This window comes from Tachyglossus aculeatus, chromosome 26, assembly GCF_015852505.1.
Source record: "Tachyglossus aculeatus isolate mTacAcu1 chromosome 26, mTacAcu1.pri, whole genome shotgun sequence".
NCBI classification, from domain to species: Eukaryota; Metazoa; Chordata; class Mammalia; order Monotremata; family Tachyglossidae; genus Tachyglossus; species Tachyglossus aculeatus.
In genome coordinates, this window is record NC_052091.1 from 19,944,104 (window position 1) to 19,962,462 (window position 18,359).

General features: G+C 50.2%; 1 protein-coding gene across 5 annotated transcripts in view; it reads right to left on the bottom strand.

The window, feature by feature from the left end:
• Positions 1 to 18,359, bottom strand: part of IL16 (interleukin 16) — an 80,961-nt gene that overhangs the window by 14,313 nt on the left and 48,289 nt on the right. For 4 of the 5 annotated variants that reach the window (XM_038767504.1, XM_038767503.1, XM_038767502.1 and 1 more), the window contains 4 exons: positions 14,873 to 15,324; positions 6,402 to 6,540; positions 4,754 to 5,693; positions 452 to 641 (listed from right to left, as the gene is read on the bottom strand). In XM_038767504.1, coding sequence (XP_038623432.1) covers positions 452 to 641; positions 4,754 to 5,693; positions 6,402 to 6,540; positions 14,873 to 15,324 — 1,721 coding nt within the window. Of the gene's footprint in view, positions 1 to 451; positions 642 to 1,583; positions 2,118 to 4,753; positions 5,694 to 6,401; positions 6,541 to 14,872; positions 15,325 to 18,359 lie in introns of those variants that run through there. The other variant, XM_038767505.1, reaches the window with a different exon arrangement.

Genomic DNA, 18,359 nt, shown 5'->3' on the forward strand with positions numbered 1-18,359 from the left:
TGCCCTTCCTCCTCAAATCCAACAGACAATTATTCTCTCCCCCTTCAAAGTCTTATTGAAGGCACGTCTCCTCCAAGGGACCTTCCCTGACTAAGCCCTCATTTCCCCTTCTCCCTCTCCCTTCTGCATCACCCTGAATTGCTTCCTTTTTTCATCCCCACTCCCAGCCCCACAGCACTTATGTCCATATCTTTCATTTATTCATTCGTTCATATTAATATTTGTCTCCCCTCTAGACCATAAGCTTGTTGTGGACAGGGAGTGTATCTGCTTATTGTCGCATTGTACTCCCCCAAGCGCTTAGGGCTCTGCACACAGTAAGTGCTCAATAAATATGAGTGAGTCAGACCAGGGCTGAGCAGCCGACGGCCCCCCACCCCTCAGAGGCCCAGCAGAGACCCTGAGTCCTGGTCAAGGGGGAGATGGTCTGAGGGCCTGGGTGACCGCGTACCTTCAGTGTGGCTTCGTCTAATCCCTTGACTTCCTCTATGAGCTTTTTGACTTCCTCAGGGCCGAGCAAGGAGATGACAGATTGTCCGGGTCCGCCTGAGGGTGCCGCGGGGGAGCAGTGGCCTCGCCCACCTTGGTCCGTCGCCTCCCCCTCATCCAGGCCCACAGAGTAGTCCCTCAGTTCCGAAAGACTGTCCGGGTGGAAAGAGGAAGACAGGGAAGCATGTGACTGAGAGCACTGTCCTTGCCCCTGTTCCTCTCGTGTGATCAGGACGGTGCAGTCCACCCACCATGAGGCCTGCCAAACACCGTGGCTGGCTCGGGCCAAAACAGGCTCCCAGAAGACACCCCAGCCCCACTTCCCCTGTGCCCCATACACAGGTTACCGGGAGAGGACCCTTCCCCACCCCCTCCATGCCCCACCCTCTTGTGCCCACAGGCTTCCACCCCTAAAGGAGTGCCCCCTATGCCCTGCCCCACTCTGTCCATAGAGTGCCCCCCTGCCAAGCCTCATCCAGCCCCCCTGGCAGACTCACAGTGCCACTTGCTGTTGGGGGTACTGGGAGAGACAATAGTGCACCGCTGGGGTAGCTAAAGGAGCACGGTAGGGCTAGGGTAGTTAGAGGGGAGTAATAATTATGTTATCGTGGTATTTGTTAAGTGCTTACTTTGTGCCAGGCCCTGCACTGAGCTCTGGGGTGGATACAGGCAAATCTGGTTGGACAGAATCCCTATCCCACGTGGGACTCACAATCTCAATCCCCATTTTCCAGATGAGGTCACTGAGGCCCAGAGAAGTGAAGCGATTTGGTCAAGGTCACACAGCAGACACGGGATTAGCCGGGATTAGAGCCCATGATCTTCTGACTGAGAAGCAGCGTGGCTCAGTGGAAAGAGCCCGGGCTTTGGAGTCAGAGGTCATGGGTTTAAATTATGGGTTCAAATCCCAGCTCTGCCAATTGTCAGCTGTGACTTTGGGCAAGTCACTTAACTTCTCTGGGCCTCAGTTACCTCATCTGTAAAATGGGGATGAAGACTGTGAGCCCCCCGTGGGACAACCTGGTCGCCTTGTAACCTCCCCAGAGCTTAGAACAGTGCTTTGCACATAGTAAGTGCTTAATAAATGCCATCATTATTATTATTATTATTCTGACTCCCCAGTCAGTGCTCTAGCCACTCCACCATGCAGGTAGCTAGAGGGGGAGTGGTGGGGGTTGGAATGATTAGAGGGTGAGTGGATGGGGATTGGGGTGGTTAGGAGAGCGGTGGGGCTGGAGTTTGAGGGGGACAGGGGGATGGGGGTAGTTAGAGGGAAGTGGGGGGCTGAGGGAGTGAGAGGAGAGAAGAGGGGCTGGGGCTTTTGCAGGAGGCCGGAATAATTGCAGCCCTGGGAAGGGCTTTGGGAGGGAAGGAGTGGTCGGGAGTAGCACAAAGTGGAGGGGTGGGGGGCCGTTGCCACTGCATGGTTTGGGACAGAGAGGGGTGGGTGTGGCCTGGAGTGTCAGTGGGGACGGGGCCAGCAGGGACAGGGCCCTCCCATCCAGAAGTCCGTTGTGAGGAAACAGGTGGCAGTTGGTGAGCTGGGAGAGGCAGAGCAGAGAGGAGCCCGGGGCTGATGCACTGTGAGGCTTGGTTGATTGGTGCTATTTAAAACAGCCTGCTGCCCTCTGGGGAGAGAAAAAACAAACAAACAAACACACACACACACACTCTCCTTCTCTCTCTCTCCCCCAGTATACACTCACTCCTCCTCCCTCCAATAATAATAATGGCATTTGTTAAGTGCTTACTATGTACAAAGCACTGTTCTAAGCGCTGGGGAGGATACAAGGTGATCAGGTTGTCCCATAGGGGGCTCACAGTCTTCATCCCCGTTTTACAGATGAGGTAACTGAGGCCCAGAGAAGTGAAGTGACTTGCCCAAAGTCACACAGCTGACAAGTGGCAGAGGCGGGATTTGAACCCATGACCTCTGACTCCCAAGCCCGTACTCACTCCACAGAGCCACGCTGCTTCTCAAGCTACAAATACTCCTCACCTACTGTTCCCAACACAAACACACAGAGACACACACACAAACTACTCTTTCCTTCCCCCAACACACATATACACAGTCCACCCCCACCTCGCTCCAACGTACACCCCCTCCTCCTCCCTCCAAGCAACACACACTCCTATCTTTCGTTCATTCATTCAATCATATTTATTGAGCGCTTACTGAGTGCAGAGCACCGTACTAAGCACTTGGGAAGTACAAGTCGGCAACATATAGAGACGGTCCCTACCCAACAGTGGACTCACAGTCTAGAAGTGTTTCCCAACACAAACACTAGAAGCAGCGAGGCCTAGTGGATAGAGCCTGGGCCTGGGAGTCAGAAGGACCTGGGTTCTAATCCCAGCTTCGCCACTTGTCAGCTGTGTGACCTTGGGTAAGTCACTTCACTTCTCTGGGTCTCATCTGTAAAATGGAGATTAAGACCGAGATCCCCATGTGGGACATGGACTGTGTCCAACCTGATTACGTTGTATCTACCCCAGTGCTCTACAGCAGAAGACAACAACAACAACCCCAGAGTTTAGAACAGTGCCTGGCTCATAGTAAGCGCTTAACGAATACCACTTAAAACAAACACACACACACACACACACACACATATACATACACATTCACCCACAATTTAGTCTGGCAATTGTGGTGCCAATAGACACGCCCTACCCCAGAGCAAGGGGACCAAGTTGGAAGATGGATTTGGGTTGTTCCCCAGGGATCCTCCCCTACACCCCCAAGGACCTGGGCCACCAGAAGGGCCCAGACTGGTTACCCCAAGGCGACCTCCCTCCCCGACCCCACCAGGTTTCTAACCAACCCCTGCCCTCTTCCCAAACCTGAGGGATATGGGGGCTACCAGCCAGGAGGAATCCGGACTAAGGTGTGCTGCCAGACTTGGGCCATGGCAGCTGGAGGATTCTAGGAAGGAGGCTGAATGGCAGTGTGGTCAAATGGAAAGACCATGGGCCTAGGAGTCAAAGAACCTGGGTTCTAATCCTGGTTCTGCCAATCACTTGCTGTAATAATAATAATAGTGATATCTGTTAAGCACTTACTATATGCCAGGCACTGTACTCTATGGATACACTACCAGAACAATTGAGACCATGAGCCTGGGAGTCAACTGGGTTCTAATCCTGGTTCTGCCAATCGCTTGCTGTAATAATAATAATTGTGATATTTGTTAAGCGCTTACTATATGAAAGGCACTGTACTCTATGGATATGCTAATAATATCAATAATGATGGAATTTGCTAAGCACTTACTATGTTCAAGGCACTGTTCTAAGTGCTAGGGTAGATACAAGGTAATCAGGTTGTCCCATGTAGGGCTCACAGTCTTAATCCCCATTTTCCGGATGAGGGAACTGAGACATAGAGAAGTTAAGTGACTTGCCTAAAGTCACACAGCTGACAAGTGGAGGAGCCACTATCAAAACGAATGCAGATGGAAGCGGGGTGTTCTGGGAGAGATGTGTCCCCGCGGTCGTTATGGGTCGGAGATGACAGCATAAGACAAGTACTAAGCATTGGGGTAGGGACGAGGTAATTGGGTCGGACACAGTCCCTGTCCCATAGCTCGGAGTCGTCACCCCCATTTTCCAGATGAGGTAACTGAGGCCCAGAGAAGTGAAGTGACTTGCCCAGGGTCACACAGCAGACATGTGGCAGGGCAGGAATTAGAACCCAGGTCTTTCTGACTTCCAGACCCATGATCTATCAACTAAGCCACTCTACTTCTGTGTGACCCTGGGCAAGATACTTCACTTCTCTGGGTCTCAGTTCTTCTGTTCTCCTTCCTACTTAGGCTGTGAGACCCATCGTGCGGGTCAGGGACCGTGCTTGGAACAGTGTTTGGCACATAGTAACCGCTTAACAAATACTAAAAAAAAAAAAAAAAGAGGGTGAAGGGTGGACCAGGGGAGGAGTCAGACCAGCAGGGGCAAGGGCAGCGTGGTGCAGGAGAAAGTTTGTTGTGGACAGGGAATGTCACTGTTCATTCTTCTATTGTACTGTCCAAAGTGTTTAGTACAGTGCTCTGCACACAGTAAGCACTTAATAAATATGATTGAATGAGTGAATGAATGACTCCCGTTGTGGGCAGGGAAAGTGTCTGTTGCATTGTTCTACCATCTTCTCCCAAGCGCTTAGTTCAGTGCTCTGCACACAGTAGGGGCTCATTAAGTACCACGGACTGATTGATTGCCCCACTGTCTATGAGGAGAAGGGCCTCTGTCGCACCCTAGGGCTTACTTGAGAGAGAAGCCAGAGTCCAGAGAGGAGGCTTCACTGGGTGGTCCGAGGGACGGTGGAGAGGAGACCCCTCCCTCACCGGGATTCCTGGATCCTGGAGACTGAGGCAGACACAGCAGGGATCTCATGAGGGCCGAGGAAACCCGGCTGCTCAGAGAGTGCAGGTGTCCAAACTGCCGCTTTTCCTCTTCCCCCTCCGGGGAAGCGGTGGGCACCTCGCCCAAGCGGGGTCCGGTCAGGGGGAAGCTCCTGGAACGCTGACCCGAGACCTTCCTGGCCCTAGGTTCCCCGGGGTCAGTTGGGGAGGCCCGGGAGGCAGAACCGGACCCCTGCGGGTCCTCGGGGCAAGTGACCCCCGGGGGGTCTGGGCCCAGTGGCTGCCGCTGCCCGTCATCCCCGTCTGGAGATGGGCCACCTGTGATGGTTGGTGGTTCCGGGGTCCTGGGGGGTCTCTCGCCATCCCCTGGCCTGGGCTTGGTGCTCCCTAAGTCCCCGCAGGCCTCAAACGAGTGGATCTTCTGCTTGATGGATGAGGGTCTGGAAGAGTCCCCCACCCTGGTCAGGCTGGGCTGACCAGGGGTGGACCGGGGCTTCGGAGACAGATTCCCACTCCTCAAATCTTTGAGGCTTTGCCGGAACCAGGCCGGTTTCGGTGCCACCGGAGGGGCCCTCTTCCGGTGGATGTTTTCTTCAGAACTGTAGGCCTCAGAGACAACAGCACTGGCTTCCAGGGGGGTGGGGGGGCTGTGGTTTCCCCGGCCTGGGCCTGTGGTGGGGGTGGCGGTGACATCTGGGGGGCAGGCCCCTCCACTCATTGCAGGGCTGAACAGCTGTCGGATGCAGTCGGAAATTCTAACCCACGGGTCTTCCGCCACAGACGCCGAGGTCACCCGGCCTTGCCTTCTGAGTTGAGGTCGGGCAGCCGGCGAGAGGTGGGGGCCTAGGAGACATTCATTCAACTGTATTTATTGAGCACTCATTCATTCATTCATGTGTAGAGCACTGGACTAAGCACTTGGGAGAGGACAACAGAACAATAAACAGACACATTTCCTGCCCACATTGAGCTTACAAGTCAGGCAGACAGACGTTTAGAATGTAGGGGCCACACAGCCCTACCAGCAGGCTTTGGGAAATGGAACTGGGCATTGGGGAGAGAAAGCCTGCAGTCGCCTGGCATTTACCCAGGCACCACCTCTGCCTCTTTATCCTCAAAATTCCACCCCCTCATTGCCCACCTACTTGTTACTTCTACCTCATCCAACCCTGAATCCAGCAGCTGGGGAATTTTTTAATGTAGAGAAGCAGCGTGGCCTAGTGGATAGAGCATGGGCCTGAGAGTAAGAAGGACCTGGGTTCTAATCCCAGCTCTGCCACTTGCCTGCTGGGTGTCTTTGGGCAAGTCACTTCACTTTTCTGGGCCTCATTTCCCTCATCTGTCAGATGGGGATGAAACAGTGAATCCCACATGGGACAGGGACCGTGTCCAACTTGATTTGTTCGGATCCGCTTAGTACAGTGCCTGGCACATAAGCACTTAACAAAGTACCACAACTATATTAAAGTAAGATTCCAATCCCATCAAAAACCCCGTTTCCCACAGGGCCAGACTCAGGGTACCGGCCTGGGGGTCTCGACCAACTCTTACCTGGACTGAAGCCCTCGACCTCTTCCCCGGCCCCGAGAGAGGCAGACGTGTCCTCCGTAGCTTCAGCTTGTGAAGGAGCTGAGGCGACGCTGCGGGTTATAGCTGCTTGATTCCCCTGTGGCGACAGGTTTCCTGCTTCCTGTGGTATAAACAGGAAATCAAGTTGTGTCAAAACGGCACCTTCGCGCGATACAAAGAGCTGCGAGGGGGTGACATTCTCTCTGGGACGCAGCTCTGAGTTTGAATGTCAATATGAGGCAGGCACATCCTGGGAAAGTCATTCCATCACAGAATGAAAAGGTGACCTAGGGAAGTAGCTTGGCCTAGTGGACAGAGCAACAGGTCTGGAAGTCAGAAGGACCTGGATTCTAATTCCAGCTCCTCCACCTGTCTGCTTGTGGCCATGAGTGAGTTGCTTCACTTCTCTGGACCTCAGTTCCCTCATCTGGAAAATAGGAATGAAGATTGTGAGCCTCATGTGGGATAGAACTGTCCAACCCAATTTGCTTGTATCCACCCCAGCGCTTAGTACAGTGCCTGGCACATAGTAAGCGCTTATCAAATACCACTATTATGAACGAAAACTGCCCCGCTCTGAATCTACTTCATTCTGACAGTGTTCCCTGAGCACTTACTTGTGGTGAGCGAGAGTGACTCCATCTTGTATTATTTGATCCTGGGAGCAACAAGGCCAAAAGTGACTCCAGCTTGAATTATTTGATACCGGAATCAACAAGGCCAAATGACAATTTAGAGGAGAAACTGTATTATCTTTCTGAGGAGTTCTGAGGACCTGAATTGTTGGAGAGGAACTGAACTGCTTTGTAGAGGGCTTAAGGAGGGGCTAAATTCATTCATTCATTCATTCATTTGTATTTATTGAGTGCTTACTGTGTGCAGAGCACTGTACAAAGCGCTTGGGAAGTACAAGTTGGCAACATATAGAGACGGTCCCTACCCAACAGTAGGTAGAAGGGGGAGACAGAGAACAAAACAAAACATATTAACAAAATAAAATAAATAGAACAGTAAATATGTACAAGTAAAATAAATTGAGTAATAAATCTGTACAAACATATATACAGGTGCTGTGGGGAGGGGAAGGAGGTAAGGCAGGGGGGGTGGTTGAGGGGTTGCCTTCCCCTCTGGCTTACACGGAATATACCAAGCAATCCTGAGCAGCCCCCCTGCTGCAAACTCCCCCTCCAGAAGAATGGAAAAAAGGGGAAAAGAACTGGCCCTCTTGTCTTGTGGAACCACCTAAGCCATTCACTAAGACACCTACAGCTGCAGCGGCCAAGCACCCCATTGTTCCTCTAGACTGTAGGCTCATTTTGGACAGGGAATATGTCTTTTTATTGTTCTTTTGTCCTTTCCCAAACGCTTAGTACAGTGCCCTGCACTGTAGAGAAGCAGCATGGCTCAGTGGAAAGAGCACGGGCTTTGGAGTCAGAGGTCATGGGTTCAAATCCCAGATCCACCAACTGTCAGCTGTATGACTTTGGGCAAGTCACTTCTCTGTGCCTCAGTTACCTCATCTGTAAAATGGGGATTAAGACAGTGAGCCCCCCGTGGGACAACCTGATCATCTTGTAACCTCCCCAGCGGTTAGAACAGTGCTTTGCACATAGTAAGCACTTAATAAATGCCATTATTATTATTATTATTATTAAGTAAACAGTCAATAAATGTGATTGAATGAATGAATAAATGCCCCTGGGGATGTCTGTGCAACTGAGGGGGAGTCTTGGAGCTGATTTCCATTGCTCTGGCTCGGTTCTGCTTTCTGGCCCCACGGTTCGAACCCGAGGCTGGTGACGCAAGTCATTGTGTTCTCATATTGCCGAAAGCAGGCACATCCTGTTTCCAGTAGCCCCACTCTGCCTGCTCCAGCCCCAAGTTCTTCTTAGCCTGGAGCTCCCTGCCCAACCAGTGGCAGCCTGGGGCAGACAGGGGCCCCTCAGGGGTGGACAGTGGCTGCCAGGACACACATGGACTGTGGGTGGTTCACAGGGGACACCATAGATGCCCAGGGCTTTCAAGATTGCACAAGGGCCACCAGGGCTGCACAGGGGTCACTAGAAATGCATAAGGGCCACCAGGGGCATCTAGGACCAGTAGGGGTGCACAGGAGCTACCAGGGGAACACAGGGGCTGCCAGGGGTTCACAGGGGCCTCCAGGGGTGCACAGGGACTGCCAGAAGTTCATAGGGGTAGCCAAAGATGCACAGGAGCTGCCAAGGGTTTACAAGGGTCACCAGAGAGGCACAGGGGCCACCAGGGCCACCCAGGGACTGCCCACAGCTCATCTCCTCTAAGAGGTCTTCCCAGACTAAGCCCCACTTTTCCTCATCTCCCACTCGCTTCTGTGTAGCCCTGACTTGCTCTCTTTGCTTTTCCCCCCGACCAACCTCACAGCAGTTATGTATATATCTGTCAATTTATTTATTATTCGGATTGATGCCCGCCTCCCCGCCTCTAGACTGTGAGTTTGTTGTGGGCAGGGAATTTCACAGTTTATTGCGATATTGTACTCTCCCAGTTGCTCTGCACAGACTAAGCGCTTAATAAATAAAACTGAATAAATGAATGAACAGAGGCCACACAGTGTCCTCCAGAGGCACACAGGTGCTGCCAGGAGTTCACAGAGCCCACCAGGGATTTATAGGGGTCATGAGAGATGAACAAAGGCTACCAGGGGCTGCCCAGGGTTCACAGAGACCACCAGCAATGCACAGGGGCCTCCAATCAATCAATCAATCAATCGTATTTATTGTGCGCTTACTATGTGCAGAGCACTGTACTAAGCGCTTGGGAAGTACAAATTGGCAACACATAGAGACAGTCCCTACCCAACAGTGGGCTCACATTCTAAAAGGGGGAGACAGAGAACAGAACCAAACATACCAACAAAATAAAATAAATAGGATAGAAATGTACAAGTAAAATAAATAAATAGAGTAATAAATATGTACAACCATATATACATATATACAGGTGCTGTGGGGAAGGGAAGGAGGTAAGATGGGGGGATGGAGAGGGGGACGAGGGGGAGAGGAGGGAAGGGGCTCAGTCTCCAGGGGCACATAGGGGCTCCCAGGCTTTCCCAGGGGTCACAAGTGACACACTGGGCTGCCAGGGGTGCCCAGGTGTCTGTGGAGACTCACAGTGACTGCCAGAAGTGCTCAGGGGCCTAGAGGGTTCACCAGAGACACCCAAGGTCACCAGGGGTGAGTGCTGCAGACCTTCCTGTCCACCCGCCTACTCAGCTAGGCAGCTGGCAAGTAACACTGACATCGACACCTAACCCAGCCCCTCCCCAGGGACATAAGTCCCCCATGGCCTCAATGGTTGGAAGTGGGGGCAATAATCCTTTCCGGGGCAGAGGGAATCCTTCTCTCCCCACTCCAATCTGCTGCCAGGATCATTTTTCTATAAAAACATTCAATACATGTCACTGTGTTCCTCAAAACACTCTAGTGGCTGACCATCCACCTCCATATTCATTCATTCAATCGTATTTATTGAGCACTTACTGTGTGCAGAGCACTGTAGAAAGTGCTTGGGAAGTCCAAGTTGGCAACATATAGAGATGATCCCTACCCAACAGCGGGCTCACAGTCTAGAAGGGGGAAACAGACAACAAACATATTAAGAAAATAAAATAAATAGAATATGTACAAATAAAATAGAGTAATAAATACGTACAAACATATATACATATATACAGGTGCTGTGGGGAGGGGAAGGAGGTAAGGCGGGGTAATGGGGAGGGAGAGAGGAAGTGGGGGCTCAGTCTGGGAAGGCCTCCTGGAGGAGGTGAGCTCTCAGTAGGGCTTTGAAGGGAGCTTTGCACATAGTGAGCGCTTAATAAATGCCATTATTATGATTATTATTATTCAAACCCGTGATCTCTGACTCCCAAGACTGAAGTCTTGCCACTGAGGCACTCTGCTTCTCCATTGGCATCTGGGTGTTGCCAATTTGTACTTCCCAAGCGCTTAGTACAGTGCTCTGCACATAGTAAGCGCTCAATAAATACGATTGATTGATTGATTGATCTGGGCAGGGCCTCCCCTCAGGCCTTCCTCCCCAGCATGGCCAGGGAAGGTGGAGGCCCCCCCCAACTCCAGCTGGCAGAGAGAAGGGCCTGCGACCCCTCAAAGTGGGGGCTGAGGAGGGGTGGGTGGAGGCTCCATTTTGTTGCTCACATGAAAGCGATGAAGAGCGTGACCCTCAGGCCCACTTTGGCCCCCAGGGTGGCGGCTGCCTCCATGGAGCCCTGAGGGCAGCCATCAAACAAAACCTCCTCATCATTGGCTCTAAAGCAGTCCATCACCTTGCCCCCTCCTACCTCACCTCACTTCTGTCCTTCTACAACACAGCCCGCACACTTGGTTCCTCTGGTGCTAACCTTCTCACTGTGACTCCATCTCTCCTGTCTCACTGCTGACCCCTGGCCCATGTCCTGCCTCTGGCCCAGAACACCCTTCCTCCTCAAATCCAACAGACCATTACTCTCCCTTATTTGAAAGCCTTATTGAAGACACATCTCCTCCAAGAAGCCTTCCCAGACTAAGACCCACTTTTCCTCATCTCCCCCTCCCTTCTGCATTGCCCTGGCTTGCTCCCTTTGCTCTTCCCCACTCCCAGCCCCAAAGCACTTATATAAATATCTGTAATTTTATTTATTTGTATTGATGTCTGTCTCCCTCCCGCCCGATTGTAAACTCGTTGTGGGTAGGGAATGTCACTCTTTATTGTTGTATTGTATTTTCCCAAGCAGTTAGTACAGTCCTCTGGACAGAGTAAGTGCTCAATAAATACAACTGAATGACTGAATGACTGACTGACTGACTGAATGAATGAATGAATCATAGGCACAAGCCTTCGCTTCTGACCAAACTGTTTCCCAAACACTGGCTAGATGGGACTGTCCCTCTGGAGGAAGGCAGGGGACAGATTGGGGGGGGGGGTGGGGGTGGATTTTGGAGGCTTCTATGATTACAGGAAGGTTATCAATGATGTGTGTGTGTGTGTGTGTGTGTGTGTGTGTGTGTGAGAGAGAGAGAGAGAGAGACCTAAAGTGGAACAGACTTCTCTGCCCATTTCTGTTTCTGTTTTGTTCATTCATTCATTCGATCACATTTACTGAGCACTTACTGTGTGAGGACCACTGTACTAAGTGCTTGGGAGAGTACAATACAACAATAAACAGACACATTCCCAGCCCACAATGAGCCTACAGACTAGAAAGGGAGTCAGACATTCATATGAATGCTGGGAAGCAGCATGGCTCAGTGGAAAGAGCCTGGGCTTGGGAGTCAGAGGTCATGGGTTCAAATCCCATCTCCACCACTTGTCAGCTGTGTGACTTTGGGCAAGTCACTTCACTTCTCTGGGCCTCAGTTCCCTCATCTGGAAAATGGGGATGTGACTGTGAAGACTGTGGGTCAACCTGATCATCTTGTAACCTCTCCAGTGCTTAGAACAGTGCTTGGCACGTAGTAAGCACTTAATAAATGCCATTATTATTATTATATAAAGAAATTACAGATTTTTACATAAGTGCTATGGAGCTGGGATGGGGGATGAATAAAGGGAGCAAGTCAGGGTGACACAGAAGGGAGTTGAAGAAAAGGAAAAGAGGTCTTCATCAGGGAATGCCTCTTGGAGGAGATGGGCCTTCAATAAGACCTTGAAGCGGGGAAGAGTAATTGTCTGTTGGATATGAAGAGAGTGGGCTTTCCAGGCCAGAGGCAGGATGTGGGTGAGAGGTTGGCAGCAAGATAGACAAGACTGAGGCACAGTGAGAAGGTTAGCATTAAAGGAGTGAAGTGTACAGGTTGTGGTGTAGGAGGAGAGTAGAGAGGTGAGGAAGGAGGGGTCAGCGTGATTGAGTGCTTTAAAGCCAATGGTGAGCAGTTTTTGTTTGAGGCAGAGGTTGATGGGCAACCACTGGAGTTTCTTGAGGAGTGAGGAAAAATGTCTGGAAAGTTTTTGTAGAAAACTGACCCAGGCAGCAGAGTGAAGTGTGGATTGGAGTGGGGAGAGGCCAGAGGCTGGGAGGTCAATCAGATGACTGATGCAGTAATCCAGGCGGAATAGGATGAGTGATTGTATTAATGTGTCAGCAGTTTGGATGAAGAGGAAAGAGCAGACTTTAGCAATGTCGTGAAGGCAGGACTGACAGGATTTAGTGGTGGACAGAATATGTGGGTTGAATGAGAGCAGTGAGTCAAGGATAAGCAGCGTGGTTCAGTGGAAAGAGCACGGGCTTGGGAGTCAGAGGTCATGGGTTCAAATTCCAGTTCCGCCAATTGTCTGCTGTGTGACTTTGGGCAAGTCACTTCACTTCTCTGGACCTCAGTTACCTCATCTGTAAAATGGGGATGAAGACTGAGCCCCACGTGGGACAACCTGACCACCTTGTATCCTCCCCAGCACTTAGAACACTGCTTTGCACTTAATAAATGCCATCATCATTATTATTATTATTAAGGATAACGCCAAGGTTACGGGCTTGTGAGACAGGAAGGACGGGGGTGCCATCTACATTGATGGGAAAGCCGGGGAGGGGGGGACAGGATTTGGGCGGGAAAATAAGGAGTTCTGTTTTAGACATGTTTAGTTTGAGGTGACAGGAGGACATCCAAGTAGAGATGTCCTGAAGGCAGGAGGAAATGCAAGACTGCAGAGAGGGAGAGAGATCAGGGCTGGAGATGGAGATCTGGGAATCATCCACATAGGAGTAGTAGTTGAGGAATAATAATAATGGTGGTATTTGTTAAGCACTTACTATGTGCGAAGCACTGTTCTAAGCGCTGTAGGGGGATACAAGGTGATCAGGTTGTCCCACTTGGGGCTCACAATCTCAATCCCCATTTTACAGATGAGGTAACTGAGGCACAGAGAAGTGAAGTGTCTTGCCCAAGGTCACACAGCTGACAAGAGGCAGAGCCGGGATTGGAAACCATGACCTCTGACTCCTACGCCTGCGCTCTTTCCACTGAGTCATGCTGCTTCCCTAGGAGTGAATGAGTTCTCCAAAGGAGTGGGTGTAGATGAAGAATAGAAGGGGGCCCAGAACTGAACCTTGAGGGATTCCCACAGTTAGGGGGTGGGAGGCAGAGGAGGAGCCTGCGAAAGAGACTGAGAATGAGCGGCCAGAGAGATAGGAGGAGAACTGGGGCAGGACAGTGTCAGTGAAGCCAAAGTTGGGTAATGTTTCAAGAAGAAGCAGGGGACCGACAAGGTTGAAGGCAGCTGAGAGGTCAAGGAGGATTAGGATAGAGTAGAGGCTGTTGGATTTGGCAAGAAGGAGATCATTGGTGACCTTGGGGAGGGTGGTTTCTGTGGGGTGAAGGGAATGGAAGCCAGATTGGAGGGGGTCAAAGAGAGAAATGGAGGAGAGGAACTTGAGGCAGCGGGTGTGGACGACTCACTCAAGGAGTTTGGAGAGGAAGAGTAGGAGGGAGATGGGGTGATAATCGGAGGGAGCCATGGGATCAAGGGAGGGTGATTTTAGGATGGGGAGACATGGACATGTTTGAAAACAGTGGGGAAGAAGCTACTGGAGAGCAAATAGTTGAAGATGGCAGTTAGGGAGGGAAGAAGGGAGGAGGCAAGTGTTTTGATAAGGTGCAAAGATTTTGGGTTAAGATGTGCAGGTCTAGGGGGTGGATTTTGAGAGAAGGCAGGAGATCTCTAGAGATACTGCTGGGAAAGATGGGAAAGTTGAAAAGGGGGAAGGAGGAGGGAAGGACTGGGGAGGGAGAGGGGAGATGTTAGGGAAATCACACCTGATGAAAGAAGCCTTCTGTTCTAATATGAGGAATAAGACAGACACACCTGATGACCCATTCAGCATGGACAAGGGCAAAACCTGGAACACTGTCTCTCTTCATACTCAACAGACAATGACTCTCTTCTGCTTCAAAGCCTTACTGAAGGCCCATCTCCTCCAAGAGCCTATTCCTGACTAAGCCCTCAATTCCTCTTTTCCCACTGTCTTCTGCATCATCCTGACTTGTTTTGTTTTGTTGTCTGTCTCCCCCATCTAGACTGTGAGCCTGTTGTTGGGTAGGGACCATCTGTATATGTTGCCAACTTGTACTTCCCAAGCACTTAGTACAGTGCTCTGAACATAGTAAGCACTCAATACGATTGAATGAATGAATTCATTCCCCCCAGGCTTCAGCTCTTATGTCTATATCTGTAATTTATTTATTTTTATTAAAATCTGTCTCCCCCTCTAGACTGTAAGCTTGTTGTGGGCAGGGAATGGGTCTGTTTATTGTCATGTTATACTCTCCCAAGAGCTGAGTTCAGTGCTCTGCACACAGTAGGTGCTCAATAAATACAACTGAATGAATTAATCAGAGCCCAATGTCAGAAATCTCACAGGCGAGATTCGCTAGGGTTTCTAAAAGTTCCACAAATGTCGCCGGAATCGTGCCCTCGGATCTCACCTGGCCCTCAGAGAAAGAGGATGACATTCCTCCTTCAGCCCTGGGGGTTTCCCCATCCGCATCGGGGGGTCTCGGCCTCTCTGCATCAGTTGCATCCACTTTAAAATATTTCCTGGGCGGTGGTTTGGGTTTAGTGGACCTGGGCTTCCGGACCAGGATCTCCAACGCTCGCCTGGCTTTTGGCGTGGGTGGGTGGCAGGCTTCCTGCCCGACGGTTGTGGGAGGGGAAGGGGCCGGGGTCCTGGTGTCCGTGACCCCGGGGGAACCATCCTTCAAAGCCACGGGCCGGAGGGGGGCCCCAACCCCAGAGATCTCCCCGAGACTGTAGCTGTCCTCACTCCGGGACCGTGTCATGGTCTTCAGGGGTCTTGGGTGGAAAGGAGAAGTGATCTCCTCATTTTGCCTTTCCCACGGTAATCTCCCATGCCAGCTTCTTCCTAGCCTTCTGGCACCTGCATTGGGAACACAATCAGTGAATGAGAATTATTGAGTACTTAATATGTGCAGAGCACTGTTCTAAGCGTTGGGGAGAGGACAAAGCCAGCACTGTGCTTGTGGGAAGCAGAACTGCCCTAGTAGGAAGAGCACGGGTTTGAGAATTAGAGGGACCTGGGTTCTAATCCCGGTTCCACTACTTTCTGTTGTGTGGCCTTGGGCGAGTCACTTCACCTCTCTGTTCTCTCATTTGTAAAAGGAGAATTAAGGCTGTGAGCCCAATGTGGGACAGGGACAGTGACCAATCTGATTAGCTTATGTCTGTCCCAGCACTTAACAAATGTTAAGCACTGTCCTAGAACTGTCCCAGTGCTTAACAAATGCCATTATTATTATTATTTATTATTAATAATAATTAATAATAATAATAATTAATATTAATACTAATAATAACGCTTCTGAGATGGGTTCTGTTAGATGACACCCTAGACAGAAGGAAAGAAAAGTTGTGCTTCCCGGGGGTTGGAGAAGAGGTGGACCCAAGACCTGCAGTCCCGGCTATATCCACCACCCCCTTCTTGGGCCGTGACTGGCTCATGGTAACCAACTAGGCCAGTCTGGTTTCTGTGCCCCAAGGTTCTGAGCTAGGCCTAGGAGTCAGAAGGAGCTGGGTTCTAAACCCAGCTCTGTCACTTGTCTGCTGTGTGACCTTGGGAAATTCACTTCACTTGTCTGTGCCTCAATTACCTCATCTGTAAAATGTGGATTAAGACTGTGAGCCCCATGTAGGACAGAGAATGAGTTATCTTGTTTCTACCCCAGTGCTTAGTATAGTGCCTGGCACTTAGTAAGCATTTAACAAATACCACGATTCCTATTATTATTAGCCTGGGATCCTGAAAACAGGGCGGCAGGGAGATACAGTGACAGGGAGGAAGTCACACCAGTCTGCTGCTCTGACAATGGCTGCCAAGCTTCCACCCAGTAATAGCAATAATAATTGGGGCATTTGTTAACCACTGTTCTAAGCACTGGGATGGATTCATACTAGTCAGGTTGGATACAGTCCCTGTCCCACATGGGGCTCACAGTCTTCATCCCTATTTTACAGATGGCTCATCCCCATTTTTCAGAGGAGGTAACTGAGGCACAGAGCCCTAAGCCACAGGAGAAGATGCAGCTTGAGAAGTGATAGAGAATTGACTCTTCAGTTCCAGCTCCTCCTCCAACAGGTAGATTTTTTTATTTTGCTTTTTAAGCACTTACTATGTGCCAGGGACTGTACTAAGTGCTGGGGTAAATACAAGCTGATCAAATTGGACCCAGTCCCTGTCCCACATGGGGCTCATAGTCTTCATCCTTATTTTACAGATGAGGTAACTGAGGCTCAGAGCACTAAGCCACAGTAGAAGATGCGACTTGAGAGCGGTGGAGAATCTACTCTTCTTCAGTCCCGGCTTCTCCTCCAATGGGTAGATTTTTTTGTTTTTGTTCTTTTGAATGGTATTTTTGAAGTGCTTACTGTGTGTTAAACATTGTATTAAGTGCTGAGATAGAGACAAGCTAATCAAGTGAAGCAGCATGAAGCTACTCAAGTGAAGCACGAGAAGCGGCGTGGCTCAGTGGAAAGAGCACGGGCTTGGGAGTCAGAGGTCATGGGTTCTAATCCTGGTTCCACCACATGTCTCCAGTGTGACCTTGGTCAAGTCACTTAACTTCTCAGAGTCTCATTTACCTCATCTGTAAAATGGGGATTAAGACTGTGAGCCCCACATGGGACAACCTGACCACCTTGTATTCCCCCCCGCCCAGTGCTTAGAATGTGCTTCACACATAGTAAGCACTTAACAAATGCCATCATTATTGTTATTATCATTATTACTATTAAGTGGACACAGTGCCTGTCCCATGTGGGGTTCACAGTCTTAATCCTCATTTTCCACAGGAGGTACCTGAGGTACAGAGAAGTGAAGTGACTTGCCCAAGGTCATGGAGCAGACAAATGGTGGAGGTGGGATTAGAATCCATGACCTCTGACTCCCATTCTCTGCCCACATAGGCCTCTCTACTGCTGCTGCTCTGTTGCTTTTATCCAGGACTCTACTACCACCCTGGTCCCCTCCCTGGATCCCACCCTCAGTCAGTCAGTTCACTGTATTTCCTGAGTGCTTACTGTGTGCAGGGCACTGTACTAAGTGCTTGGGAGATTACAATAGAACAATAAACAGACACATTCCCTGCCCATAACAAGCTTACATTCTAGAGGGGGATCCCATCTCCCTTCTTCCAAACTCTGGGTCCCATCCTGGATTCCCATCCTCGTCCAAACGTTTGATCCCAACTGGGAGCCATCCTCAATCCAAACCCTGGATTCCCACCCTGGATCCTGCCTTGATCCTCCTCCTGATTCCCACCTGATCCCTACCCTGGATCTCCATCCTGGTCATTCATTCAATCATATTTATTGAGTGCTTATTGTGTGCAGAGTGCTTGGGAGAGTACAAATGTACTTCCAGACTGTGAGCCCATTGTTGGGTAGGGATTGTCTCTATTTGTTGCTGAATTGTCATTTCCAAATGCTTATTACAGTACTCTGCACGCAGTAAGTGCTCAATAAGTATGATTAAATGAATGAATGAATACAGCAATAAACAGACACATGATGTCTTTTTATGAAAACAATTGTTGTACTCTCCCAAGCACTTAGTACAGCACTCTGCATAGAGTAAGCACTCAATAAATACAACTGAGTGAATGAACAATAAATGGACACGTTTTCTGCCCACAACGAGCTTACAGTCTAGAAGGGGGGAGACAGACATTCATATAAAAAATAAATTATGGATGTATACAGCGCTTTGGGTCTGGGACGGGGAAAGACCATTCATTCATTCAATCATCCATTCAATTCTATTTATTGAGCGCTTACTGTGTGCAGAGCACTGTACTAAGCACTTGGGAAGTACAAGTTGGCAACATAACAGAGGGAGCAAGTCAGGGTGATGCAGAAGGGAGTGAGAGAAGAGGAAAAGCGGGGCTTAGACAAGGAAGG